At 44.9% G+C, this 14,667-nt stretch overlaps 1 protein-coding gene across 1 annotated transcript in view; it reads right to left on the bottom strand.

Moving 5' to 3' along the window:
* LOC117007699 (CUB and sushi domain-containing protein 2-like) overlaps positions 1-14,667 on the bottom strand; it is an 89,981-nt gene that overhangs the window by 37,106 nt on the left and 38,208 nt on the right. Inside the window, exon 4 of the mRNA XM_033081022.2 lies at positions 2,733-2,845. Within this exon, the coding sequence (XP_032936913.1) occupies positions 2,733-2,845 (113 nt within the window). The remainder of the gene's footprint in view (positions 1-2,732; positions 2,846-14,667) is intronic.

Below are 14,667 nucleotides of genomic sequence, written 5' to 3'. Positions count from 1 at the left end.
CCCTTTAGTTAACACCCAAAATACAAATAATTTGCTTTGGGGCAAAGGCTTTCAGCAAGCAAACCCTTCCCAACCTCAAAATAAAGCTCTGATTTATGGCAGTGTCACTCTGGCTCAGGTTAAGTTTTAAATACATTTATTTTCCCCCTCAGTTGCAGCCTTGAAAGCCTCCTAATCACCAGTCAAATAAAGCCCAGATCATTTCAGATGTGTGGGACTAAAGGGCAGCCCTGGCATGAGCCTTTGTACAAGATTTCCTGCGGCATCAAGGTAATAAAAAACCATTACAAAGTGTACAAGGAGCTGTGTGTAAATGCCAAAAAATGAGCTGGAAATGTCAAGAAAGTGCAAAAGCAGCTGCATGTGCTCAGTGCCAGGTTTGGGAGTGACGTGGGCTCACAGGGACTGAGATGTTCCAGCACAGGGGCTCAAACGGCTGAATCTGGAGAAAATTGGGGAAATTTGGGGGGAAAAAGCAGTTTTGGAAATGGATTTGCCTTTCCTTTACCTTATGTATCTCTCCTATTATCTTTTTAATAAACCTTTTAAACTTTACCAAAACAATAAAACATGTTTTTCAGTTTTAACACTTTACTTTACATATCTCCTATTATCTTTTTAATAAACCTTTTAAATTATACCAAAACAACAACATGTGTTTTTCACAGGTTTAACCTTTACATATATCTCCTATTATCTTTTTATTAAACCTTTTAAATTTTACCAAAACAATAAAATGTATTTTTCAGTTTTAACCCTTTACTTTTTATATCTCCTATTCTCTTTTTATTAAACTTTTTAAATTTTACCAAAACAATAAAATGTTTCTCACATTTTTAACCCTTTACTTTCTGTGTGTCTCCTATTCTCTTTTTATGAAACTTTTTAAATTTTACCAAAACATTAACAACATGTGTTTTTCACAGTTTTAACCTTTAAGTATATTTCCTATTATCTTGTTATTAAACCTTTTAAATTTTACCAAAACAACGTGTTTTTCACAGTTTTAACCTCTACTATATGTATCTCTCCTATTATCTTTTTAATAAGCCTTTTAAATTTTACCAAAACAACAATATGTGTTTTACAGTTTTAACCCTTTACTTTCTGTGTCTCCTATTATCTTTTTATTAAAACCTTTTAAATTTTACCAAAGCAATAAAATGTATTTTTCATATATCTCCTATTATCTTCTTATGAAACCTTTTAAATTTTACCAAAACAATAAAACACATTTTTCTGTTTTAACTCTTTACCTTATGTATATCTCCTATTATCTTTTTATTAAAATCTTTTACATTTTACCAAAACAATAATACGTTTTTCACAGTTTTAACCCTTTACTTTGTGTGTCTCCTATTATCTTTTTATTAAAACCTTTTAAACTTAACAAAACAAGAAAATGTGTTTTTCACAGTTTTAACCCTTTATGTATATCTCCTATTATCTTTTTATTAAACTTTTTAAATTTTACCAAAGCAATAAAATGTATTTTTCATATATCTCCTATTATCTTTTTATTAAAACCTTTTAAATTTTACCAAAACAATAAAATGTATTTTTCAGTTTTAACCCTTTACTTTTTATATCTCCTATTACCTTTTTATTAAATGTTTTAAATTTTACCAAAACAACAACACGTTTTTCAGTTTTAACCCTTTACTTTACATATCTCCTATTATCTTTTTAATAAACCTTTCAAATTTTATCAAAAGAATAAAACGTGTTTTTCACGGTTTTAACCCTTTACTTTTTATATCTCCTATTACCTTTTTATTAAACCTTTTAAATTTTACCACAACAATAAAATGTGTTTCTCTCATTTTTAACCCTTTACTTTATGTGTCTCCTCTTTTTATGAAACCTTTTAAATTTTACCAAAACAATAACATGTTTTTCAGTTTTAACCTTTTACTTTCTGTGTGTCTGCTATTGCCTTTTTATTAAACCTTTTAAATTTTACCAAAACAATACGTGTTTTTCAGTTTTAACCCTTTCCTATATGTATATCTCCTATTATCTTTCTATTAAAACCTTTTAAATTTTACCAAAAGAATAAAACATGTTTTTCAGTTTTAACCCTTTACTTTATGTATATCTCCTATTCTCTTTTTATGAAACCTTTTAAATTTTACCAAAACAATAACACGTTTTTCACAGTTTTAACCTTTTACTTTCTGTGTGTCTCCTATTATCTTTTTATTAAACCTTTTAAATTTTACCAAAGCAATAAAATGTATTTTTCATATATCTCCTATTATCTTCTTATGAAACCTTTTAAATTTTACCAAAACAATAAAACACATTTTTCCATTTTAACTCTTTACCTTATGTATATCTCCTATTATCTTTTTATTAAACCTTTTAAATTTTACCAAAACAGTAACACGTTTTTCACAGTTTTAACCCTTTACCTTATGTATATCTATTATCTTTTATTAAACCTTTTAAATTTTACCAAAGCAGTAAAACATATTTTTCAGTTTTAACCCTTTACTTTACGTACATCTCCTATTATCTTTTTAATAAATCTTTAAAATTTTACCAAAACAATAAAACATATTTTTCAATTTTAACCCTTTACTTTATGTATATCACCTATTATCTTTTTATGAAACTTTTTAAATTTTACCAAAAGAATAAAACATGTTTTTCACGTGGCACAGACTGTGCAGTTGGGTTTCCCAGCTCCCAGGCTGAGCTCAGAGCAATTCCAGCCCCTCTGGACTCACCCTCGTAGCTGGCCTGGAAGCCCTGGGCGCTCACGGCGTAGTCACTGACCAGCCACAGGGACAGCACCAGGCCGGTGCTGACGATGGGGGCAGGCAGCTGGAACCCTGTCAGCCTGAAAAAAAACACAGTAGGGTCAGAGTCTGCAGGAAAAAATACAGTGGGGTCACAGTCAGCAGGAAAAAACACAGGGAGGTGACAGTCAGCAGGAAAAACCCCAAACCAGGTCACACTCATCATTAAAAACCCACAGTGGGGTCACACTCATCATTATAAACCCACAAGGTCACACTCACCAGGAAAAATCCAAACCAGGCACACTCATAATTTAAAAAACACAGTGAGGTCACACTTCACGAGGAAAAATCCACAGTAGGGTCAAAGTCACCAGGAAAAAACCCACAAAGTCACATTCAACTGGAAGAACCTAAAACCAGGTCACACTCATCATTTAAAAACCACAGTGTGGTCACACTCAACAGAAAAACTACAGTGAGGTCACACTTCATGAGGAAAAACCCACAAGGTCACACTCACCAAGAAAAACCCCAAACCAGGTCACACTCATCATTTAAAATCCACAGTGGGGTCACACTCACAATAAAAAACACAGGGAGTTGACAGTCAGCAGGAAAAAAACACACAGAGGTTATAATCACCAGGAAAAAACCCAAACCAGGTCACACTCATCATTTAGAAAACACAGTGAGGTCACACTTCATGAGGAAAAACCCACAAGGTCACACTCACCACTGCTCTTAAAAACTCACAGTGGGGTCACAGTTCACAAGGAAAAACCCAAACCAGGTCACATTCAAACAGGAAAAGCCCCAGAATAGGTCACACTCTTCATTTAAAAATCCACAGTGAGGTCACACTCACCAGGAAAAAACTCAAACCAGGTCACACTCATCATTAAAAACCCACAGTGAGGCCACACTCACCAGGAAAAAAACACAGGGAGGTCACACTTCATGAGGAAAAATCCAAAAGATCACACTCAACCAGGAAAAACCCCAAACCAGGTCACACTCATTATTTAAAAAACACAGTGAGGTCACACTCACCAGGAAAAACCCACAGGGAGGTCACAGTTCATGAGGAAAAACCACAGTGGGGTCACAGTCACCAGGAAAAAAAACATAGGGAGGTCACAATCACCAGGAAAAACCCCAAACAAGGTCACATTCATAATTTAAAAACCACAGTGAGGCCACACTCACCAGGAAAAATCCCACATCAAGTCACACTTATCATTAAAAAACTCACAGTGGGGTCACAGTCACCAGGAAAAACTCACAGTGGGGTCACACTTCATGAGGAAAAATCCCCAAGGTCACACTCAACCAGGAAAAACCCCAAACCAGGTCACACTCATAATTTAAAATCCACAGTGAGGTTACACTCAACAAGAAAAACCCACAACAAGGTCACATTCAACCAGGAAAAACCCCAAACCAGGTCACACTCATCATTTAAAAACCACAGTGAGGTCACACTCACCAGGAAAAATCCCAAATCAAGTCACACTTATCATTAAAAAACTCACAGTGGGGTCACAGCCACCAGGAAAAACTCACAGTGGGGTCACACTTAATGAGGAAAAACCCACAACAAGGTCATATTCAACCAGGAAAAAGCCACAGTGGGGTCACACTCAACAGGAAAAAGCCCCAAGTTCCAGCCAGCAGCAGAGCCAGCACAAAACCAGGATGGGGCAGATCCCATCAGCTCCTGGAGGGGCTCAGAGCTGCAGGATTAACAAATCCAGGGCTTTTCCCACCTTCTGGTGAGCACAGCAACTGCTCCTGGAGTTTTTCGCAGTTTTTTCACAGTTTTTTCAGTTTTTCACAGGTTTTCTCTGCTGCTGTGGCTCTCCACTGGTGCTGTCCCAAACCCCTCCCTGCTCCACACCTTGGTCACCAACACCCCACAAACCCACCCAGACAGAGATTTTGGGGTGCTGAGGGAGCCCAGCGATGTTTAAAATGTTTTGAGAACCTCAGGGTAAAAATCTGACACTCTACAAACTGCACTGAAACACAAAATCAGGGGGAAAAAATGGATGTTGGCAATTAATTAAAGGTTTCAGAGTGTGTGCTGTGCAGTCTGACACAAGATTTTAGGAATCCTCCTCAGCCTCACCCAGTCCAGGACAAGGCTAAGGATTTATGTTTATTTATTTATGTTTATTTAAGTTTATTTAGGTTTATTTAGGTTTTAGGCTGGGGTGGGTCCCAGCTCTTCCCTGAGGTAAAAATCCAATCCCACAGCCATGAAATTGCTGCATGAGAGGGTCTAGGAGGAGGAATTCTGCAGGAATTCTCAGGATGTGGACACAAATCAGAGTGAAGAGAGCAAAATAAAATGGGACAAATCCAGGAGCTCGCAGCCCTCGTGTCCCTTAAGGACTCACAGCTAAAGGACAACTGATTTATGATAAAATCCTGTTTATTAATGAATCCCAAACACAGAGCCATCCTCACACCAGCTCATTCCCCAAAATTACCATTTTACAATTCCCAAACCTTCTCCTTTCACTTGGCCAAGGGGATTCCTGGACAGATTCCCAGTTCAAAGCAATCCCTGTGGTGAGGCCAGGAGCCCAGGAGCAATCCCTGAGCTGCCCCAAACCCAGATTTTACAAACCTCTGAAGGAATTTGCTATCATTTGGGATCAAGAGCGCTCAAGGGATCACAAGGGCAAGAGCAGCAGGAGATAAGCAGGAAAAAAAGAGAATTTAAAGCTCCTTACAACACACTCTGAGGTTTATCCCACATAGAGCAGCCAGAGGGGCAGAGGACACAAAGCTCTCTGACCCTTTAAGAAATACCTGTAAATATTATTTCATTCAGGGTTATTTCCTCTCTTCACATGGAGTGAAAAGGCACCAACAGAATAAAACCAGATTTGGGGGGCACCATTTAAATTCCTCTGAGCACCCAGCCCAAGCAACTCCTCCCTAAAATCATCACAGCGAGGGAATTTCTCTTCTCTCTCTGCCTCTCATTGAGCAAACCTAAATATTATTTCACACACATTTGAGCTCTGACTGATGAGAGATGACAGGCTCTGCCTGAGAACTTTATTGAAGCAAAATTTCCAGTTATTGGCAGAGCTCACAGAGTTGCCAGCCCATGATTTAAGTTTTAATGTCAGCACAGCAGCACTGACCAGCCCTCGGCATTAAATCCCTTGTCTGGACAAGCTGGAAGGACAATTGCTCCAGTTTATTACCACTCAAAGGTTCCAGGATCCAGAAGGATTCAGTTTTTACTGTGCTGAGCAAAAGCATTATTGTTTTTATTAATTAATTTGGCAATTTAATTAGAGTGGCCTGTTGAAACATTCATGCACTCAAAAAAAAAAAATCCAGGAAATGCCTGGGCCAGATTTAATAAAAGCAGAACCTGCTGATTTATCTTCCCCTGTGTCCCAGGTTACAATATAAAGATGTGCCCAAAAGTTTGTGTTCTATCAGCAGCTGTTAACCCAGCTGGGACAATGGTCTTTATTTCCAAAGGGGATCTCTCCTGTTCATGGGTCAGATTTTATAAACCAGCTGGGGCAGTGATCCTGATCTCTGTGGGATATCTCCTGTTAATGGGCAGCTGTTAAACCAGCTGGGGCAGTGTTCTTTATCTTTGCACAGCCCATCCTCCCTCCAGGAGATCTCTCCTGTTCATGGCCACTGAGTCCCAGTGCATGGCTGATAAAATTCCATCATCCCATGGGGAGCCGCTCCAGCCAGGGGGAGGAGCCAAACATTTCCTACCCGGATAAAAACTGAGATTTGGAACATCAGAGCAGCCTTTCCCACTGGATCCCAGAGAACAAGAGCTACCAGAACTTTCTACAGGATCAGAACTCCAACAAGAGCACTTCACCTGGACTGCACCAGCAGGGTGTCAGCTTGTGTTCTGACTCTGGTTTTCCTTTGTACTATTGCATAGATTTTATTTTTCCTCTTTTTTTCCCTATTAAATTGTATTTCTGACTTGGTGTCTCTCACTGGTTTTGCTTTTTTGCTGATCACCCCACCCCATCACCCAGGAATTTGTTGATGCACCCTGGGCTTCTCATCACCCAGAGCGGATCTGCTCCCCTGAACTGAGCTCTGTGCATCGTGGATTCTGCTCACAGTCCCTGTGCTTCCAGGATCCCACACTGCAGATGTTGCTTTTAATTCAGGGCAACATGAACATGTCCTTTACCTGTAAGGAAGAGCTGCTGTCCCTGAGGAGCCAGAGGAATTAAGTGTGACCTGAAACAACACTGCCCTGCAGCATTTATTCCTACACAACTGGTATTTTCTCCTAACAGGGCTTTAAAAGAGAAGTGCTTGTGCATGAGGGCATGAAATTGTCACTGAGTTTGTTCTCAGGTTTTCCACACTGCCTGGAGAGACAATTTCCTGGGGAACCTCTATGTTTTAAGTACATGTTCTACTATTGGCTTTTTGCAAATATTAAAATGAATGCTATATGCATAATGTTGGGGAACTCTGCTCTATGGATATAATTTCTTTTAGTTCTGCTATCAACAAAACTTAGAAATAGTAGTGTGATAAATAAATATATTATAATATATATATAATATATTATATTATATTACAATATAAATATATTTTTCTAGGATTACAACATGGTGATGTAAAAAACTTTTGTTCATGTAACTAACTCAGAGAATGGCAAAAAGATAATCAAGAAATTCTTCACATTCTTGGATTATCCTATTTAGAAGAAAGCAACCAAAACTCCAGGGAAGGAATTATTGATTAGAGAGTAGGCAACAGGATGGTGCTACAAAAAAAGTTGATTTACAGGGTGAGGGGATGATTTTGAATAATGCATGAAGGTCTATGAACATGCAACATGTTGATGCATTTAATAAAGTGCTTTCTGAGCTAGGGTGTGCTCCTGGCTGAATGTCAAGCACTTGGCCATATATATTGCTTTATTTTTTTGTCTCTTATTGTCTTTTATTAAACCTTTTAAAATTTACCAGGAAATTTTTCACATCTAGAAACTGATAAACCCAACCAGCTCTGATCCTCAGAGGTTCCCCCATGTGTCCCCAGAGCCAGCAAAGGCTCCAAACTCTGCTCCCCTGCACCCCCAAACCCCCCCAGCCCTCAGCACATCACCAAAAAACCAAACTCAGCCAGGAGGAGGCAGGAAATGCTGCTTCCATCAGGAAAATCTCTGTGCAGCCCTCCGTGGCTGCTCCTGCAGGGAAATCCTGCACTAGGAAGGAGCTGGAACTGCTCCTGCTTTTCACTGAAATCCCAATAAAAGCCACTTCTCCTCTGAGGCCTCCAGCCAATGCACACAACTGGATTTTTTTTCTTCTCTGATGTCCTTGTCTTGTCCAAGTGAGAGCCAGGCAGCATCCCCTTGAAGGAACAATCATTTACCATGTCCATGTTCAAAACCTCAGCTCTGCTGTCTGAAAGCCCCAGGACAGGCAGGATTGGCAGGAATCCCTGCTTGGTAACTGTTCTCCTGTTTTCCTCCCTAAATCTGCATCCCAGAGAAACTGAAAGCACGGCACTGGCAGAGCATGGAATCATTCCCCACCAAACAGCAATTCTGACATCGCTGATCCTTAGGGCAGCCATCACAAAAAAACAAAACTAGCAAGGCAGAAAAGCAGCAAACTCCATTCCTTGTTTTTATGGAGGTGAGGGCAGTAATAACAGCAGGAATAATCATATTCCATTCCTTCTGTACCTCTGGCCAAATGGATTATTGAGTGATTATCCCCTTAACGTGCTTGGAGCCAGTGCTGATTGTCTGAGATTTGCAATGTGTTTTTCATTGGCTTAATTTTGCTCCTGCCGTGAGGAACCAAACGAAACCAGCGCCAGAAATGCCACTTGATAAGCATGCCCTTGCAAAAAAATCAATATATCCAAACAAATCAACACAGAAATCCTCTGCTCTGTTTGCATCCCTCGCGCTCTGCAAATCTTCCTGGTCTGGCTCCCAAAATCTGTTTTGGGAGAGCTGATGGCAGTGAAAGCACCTTCCACAGGTGAGAATCCCCACAAGGCTCAGCCTGGATGGGACAGAATCCCAGAGTCCAGAATCAGGGAGGTTGGAAAAGCTCTCCAGGATCATCGAGTCCAACCTGTGCCCAATCCCCACTTTGTCCCCAAGTGCCACCACCTCCAGGGATGGTCACTCCAAACCTCCCTGGGCAGCTCCTACCAATGCCTGACCACCTTTCCATGGAGAATTTTTCCCTAATATCCAATCTAAACCTCCCCTGTCCAGCCTGAGACTGTTCCCTTTCCTCCTGTCCCTGTTCCTGCAGCAGATCCCAAATCCCCCCTGGCTGTCCCCTCCTGTCAGGGATTGTGCAGAGCCAGAATTTCCCTCCTGAGCCTCCTTTTCTCCAGGCTGAGCCCCTTTTCCCATCTCCCTGCCCTTCCCTGGACACTCCCCAGCCCCTCCATCATCCCCACTGATGGAAAAGTTCCCTGAGCACCCCTGAAAGGAGCTGACCCCAAACCAAACCCCCCTGACCACCCTCCTCAGCAGCTTCAATCCACAATGAACATTTCTATTTCCCCCAAACCCCAACACCCAGCCAGCACCCCCCAGCCCCGTTTCCCCCCTGTTTTTCCATCTGTTGCCCATGATCCCATCCCCTGGAGCAGCCCAGTCCTGCCGTGACGCAGGAGCCCCTTTGGGAGTGCAGGTGCCACAATTAAAGCCCAGCCCATTATTTTTCTGGTAGGATGCCCACCATCAGCTCAGGCTGCAATCAAAACAGTTATTGCAGCTGGCAATCCAGCAGCCTTTAAAGCATAAATGCTGGAGAAGTGTCTCAGAACACCTAATGAAAATGCACTGGATTGTATCATTTAACCCAGCATTAAATTACACCACCCCACAGCTCGGTGAGCTTTTCCTGCCTGTCATTTAAAGGCACCTATTAGGGAAAATTTCCCATCAAATGAGCCACTCTCCTTGCAGTGTGCAGGGTAAATGACAGCAGCCTGGCACCCCTGCACCACCCTGGGATAATGATCCTTTCAAGGCAGGTGGGAGGGAGGGGGTCCTGCCCTGTGCAGGGTCTGGGGGTTGTGTCCAGCCCTGGATCCTCAGCAGAGCGGGGACAGGAGCTCCTGGGGCTGAGGAATCGCCTGGAAAGGCTGAGGGAGCTGGGGAGAGAGAGGGGAATCAGCCCTGGGTGCTCCTGTCTGTCCCTGTGTGCCCGTGTGTGTCCCTGTCTGTCTGTCTGTCCCTGGGTGTCCCTGTGTGTCCTTGTCTGTCTGTCCCTATCTGTTTGTCCCTGTGTTTGGCTCCTGTGTGCCCCTTTCTGTCCCTGTCTATCTGTCCATGTCTGTCTGTCTGTCCCTGTCTGTCTGTCCCTGTGTGTCTGTCCCTGTCTGTCCCTGTCTGTCTGTCTGTCCCTGTCTGTCTGTCCATCCCTGTCTGTCCCTATGTGTCCCTGTCTGTCTCTGTCTGTCCCTTGTCTACCTGTCCCTTGTCTACCTGTCCCTGTGTGTCCCTGTCTGTCTGTCCCTGTCTGTCTGTCCCTGTCTCTCTGTCCCTGTCTCTCTGTCCCTGTCTCTCTGTCTGTCCCTGCCTGTCCCTGTCTGTCTGTCTGTCCCTGTCTGTCTGTCCCTGTCTGTCTGTCTGTCCCGTGTCCGTGCAGGCTCAGAGCAGCCCCAGGCTCTGCTCCAGGGCCCAGCAATGGCCCCAGAGCCACGGGCAGGGGCTGATCCCAGGGAATTCCACCTGCACAGGAGGCAGAATTTCAGGGGGAACACCTCCAGGAATGCAGATGGATGCAGGCTTGGGATTAAACTCTCAGGGGAAGCTGGGAAGAGCCAGGAGCTGGGGTCACTCACAGATGTCCTCCCCAGGGCTGCCCCATGGGATGGACACCACAAACAAATGCAGGAGAGGGAATTTCCCCCCAGGGATCCATCCCATCTCAGATCTCAGCACAGGAGGCAGAATTATTTTGAGTACAGACACAGCTGATAATGGGGAAAGAAATATCTTTTCATTCTAGCAGTGCCTTCATTTTAGAAATCTTCTCTCATTCTGAGGGGGTTCAGATCTCCTCCAAACCCTGGGCCAGATCCCAAGGGAAGATTTAGGGCTTTGCAGCAGGGCTGTGTTTGTGCCCAGCTCCTGAGGTGCCCTGGCTTTGCAGTGCCTCCCCTGTGCTGTGCAGCCCCTCCATCCTCCAATCCTCCATCCTCCTCCAATCCTCCTCCTGCATCCTCCATTCTCCAATCCTCCTCCCTCCATTCTCCACTCTCCATCCTCCATATTCCATCCTCCTCCTCCATCCTCTATCTTCATCCTCCTCCTCCATCCTCCTCCTTCCATCCTCGTCCTTCCATCCTCCATCCTCCTGCTCCATCCTCCTCCAACCTCCAATCCTCCAGTCCTCCATCCTCCTCCTGCATCCTCCTCCTTCATCCTCCAACCTCCAATCCTTCATCCTCCATCTCCATCCTCCTCCATTCTCCATCCATCCTCTTCCTCCAATCCTCCATCCTCCTCCTCATCCTCCATCCTCCTCCATCCTCTCCCTTCATCCTCCTCCTCCTCCTCCATCCTCCTCCATCCCTCCATCATCTCCATCCTCCTCCTCCTCCTCCCAGCCCTGCTGATCCCTCTGGCTGTACCCCAGGTGCTGCTGCCTCATCCTCTCTGCCATGCCATCCCTGCTGTTCGCTCAGAGCTCTCAGTTTGCAGTGGCTGTGGATCAAAGCCCCACCTGAGGAGCCAGCTCTCTCCCTCCTGCCATTTCCTCAGGCTTGGCTGGGGCAGGAATTTCTCCCCTGTTTGATTCCCCCCGTATTTATCAGAGAAAAACGCAATTACAGGGAGATGTCAGCTTTTTTTCCAGAGCACACGAACACGAAGGCTCTCATTAATCATCAATAAAACAAGCAGAGCATGATCTGAGAGCACTCCCAGCTCCCAAACGCTGCAGACACTTAAAAGGCAGCTCTGTCCGCCAGGCACAGCTCGCTGGTGTCACTGAGACAGTTGTCCTTTCATTTGGAGCCCTGCAAGGCTGAAATGATGCTCTGGACCAAAAAAAATCAACTCTCAACCAGCTCAAAAGGCTCCTGCAGTGACACAAGAACAGTTCCCAGCTGGATTTGCCCAAGCTGGTGGAAGGATTTGTGCTCAGAGCCCAACTGCTCCTGTCTGGGAGTTGGGCACAGAGCAAACACCTGCACAGGAGTGCTCCAAGCACCAGCAGCTCCTTCAATCTTCTCACATTTCACCAGCCAACCCCACATGGGCCATTTTATCTCATCCCAGCTGCTGGAGGATTGATTCCAAACTAATACAACCCATTGGTTCTGACACTCACCACTTTTTATTTCCTTTACCACGACAGTAACAAGCAAGGTACAAAAAAAAAAAACGAATTTTTTCTGTTCCTTAACCTCTCCCAGTGCCACAAACACCTCCAATTTCGCCAGGAATTTTATCTAGCACAGCTCTCAGTCTCAGCAATCAGCTGCACTTCCCTCCCTTGCCCAAGCCAAGCACAATCCATCAAGGTCCAGGAGCCCTTTGCTTACCTCTGACACTGACAAAGCTTCATTAACCAACACAGGCTCGGGGGACAGTGACAGAGCTCATAAATCCCAGCCTGGATGGATTTCTCCACTTGTTTAAAGCAGGGTTTGGGTCAATTCCCACTAGAAAAGTGTTATTTATAGAGCCCAGAGCCAGCTCAGATATATGAGGCCTTCATGGCTCAGACTGGGGACAGGTACTGAGCATCAAATTTCAATAAATTTGATTTTCCATGCAATGCAATGGAGTGGGAAGACCATGGAGTTGGATGTGATTTATTATTTTTTCTCACATCCCTTCCAGGCTGGTTTTTCCAAGATTTGCAGGGATTGCAGTGGGGTTTTGTCCCCTCTGTCCTTACCCTTCCCTTCCACCCAAACCCTTCCACAATTCCATAAAATCCAACTCTGGCCCCTCAAAGCAAGAGGAAGGGAAAGATTCACAGGAAAAGTTCATCAAATCTCAGTTACCCCCTGGCAAATCTGAGCTGACATCCTGAGTAAACAAAGACAAGTTTGGATCCAACCCAAGCACGGCTCAGCAGCTTCAATGCAGAACTTGGCAGATTTGGGTTATTTCTGCCTTTCTTCAAAAAAAAAAAACAAAAAAAAAATAAAAGGAAGAAGAAGGGGGAAAAGTCACCAAGGGTGTGAAATGGAGTAAATGGGGAAAATAAATTCTTGGAACCCCCTGGAAACCACACAAGGTTTGTTTATTGCTGAACACAGGAGAAAGTGTTGCCACAGTAGAAATGTTGGGAACAGCCAGAGCTGCAGCAGGGCAGGAACCACAAATCCTACAGCCTGGAGAGCTGCACAAACATCAGACAGAGCCTGGAGAGCTGCACAAACCTGTGACATAACTTGGAGAGCTGCACAAACCTGTGACACAGCCTGGAGAGCTGCACAAACCTGTGACACAGCCTGGAGAGCTGCACAAACCTGGGACAGAGTCTGGAGAGCTGCACAAACCTGTGACACAGCCTGGAGAGCTGCACAAAGCTCAGACAGAGCCTGGAATGGAGGAAAGGCAGCATGGAGAAGTTCTCAGGCCAGCAGCTCTCAGTGATTTTGGTATTTTACAGCTGGGAAAGGTGCTCAGGGGTTTGCCCAGGGAGCAGAGCAGTTCCAGGGCTCTGGGCAGGATTGATCCCTGCTCCTGGGAGGGATCCCAGCACACCCCAGGGCTCTGGGCAGGATTGATCCCTGCTCCTGGGAGGGATTCCAGCACACCCCAGGGCTCTGGGCAGGATTGATCCCTGCTCCTGGGAGGGATTCCAGCACACCCCAGGGTTCCTGGCAGGATTGATCCCTGCTCCTGGGAGGGATTCCAGCACACCCCAGGGCTCTGGGCAGGATTGATCCCTGCTCCTGGGAGGGATTCCAGCACACCCCAGGGCTCTGGGCAGGATTGATCCCTGCTCCTGGGAGGGATCCCAGCACACCCCAGGGCTCTGGGCAGGGTTGATCCCTGCTCCTGGGAGGGATTCCAGCACACCCCAGGGCTCTGGGCAGGATTGATCCCTGCTCCTGGGAGGGATCCCAGCACACCCCAGGGCTCTGGGCAGGATTGATCCCTGCTCCTAGAAGGGATTCCAGCACACCCCAGGGTTCTGCCTTTCCCCCACTGCCCACCCCATCCAGGCACCAGTGCCACCATCCTGCTCACTGATTATTTTTAAAAGTTTGGTTCTGTATTAAGTCAAGAGATTTTTGGGACAGGTTCCTACAAGCACCAGGAGCCTCCTCCTCATCACAGAACAACCAAGAGCCAACAAGCAAAACTCCCTCACCCTCCTCACCCAGCCCTGCTCCCTCCCAGACAATCTAAAAGTGAGAAGCACCAAGCCAGGGCCATGGGTTGGTTCAATTTCCCTCCTTCCACTGCTCAGAAAAACCTCATCTCACTCCCTGTGACCCCAAAAATTCCCCACTGGGGCTGGAATTGTCATTCCTGCTCAGGAATGAAGGCAGCTGAATCTGAAATGAGTGACTGGCTGTGGCACTTGAACCAGATGAAAAAGATGATAAAAAGATGCTAAACTTGATTTAGAACTCCAGAGAACATTTCTGGGTTTATCATGAGCCATCTGTGATAAGGAGGAGAGAGCCCTGAGAGGCCCCTGAGGTTGGATTTGTTTCCCTGCAGGGTAAATCCAGGGTTTGCAGTGCTCAGCATCTCCCCTTGCCTGCAGGGGCTGTGCTCAAATGGAGGAAAAACCCAACCTGGGAAGGAGCTGGGACCCACCCAGGGTAGCTGAACCCCAGCAGGAGAGGCTCAGGGGGAGATCTGTGCATTTGGAGGGGTCACAGCAGAGCCCCAGCAGCTCCTGAACCCCAGCAAGAAACACTCATCTTAAAGAAATTA

Source organism: Catharus ustulatus, chromosome 26, assembly GCF_009819885.2.
Source record: "Catharus ustulatus isolate bCatUst1 chromosome 26, bCatUst1.pri.v2, whole genome shotgun sequence".
Taxonomy (NCBI): Eukaryota; Metazoa; Chordata; class Aves; order Passeriformes; family Turdidae; genus Catharus; species Catharus ustulatus.
Note: the sequence above shows the minus strand (reverse complement) of the source record. Positions and strands in the feature narration are given on the sequence as shown.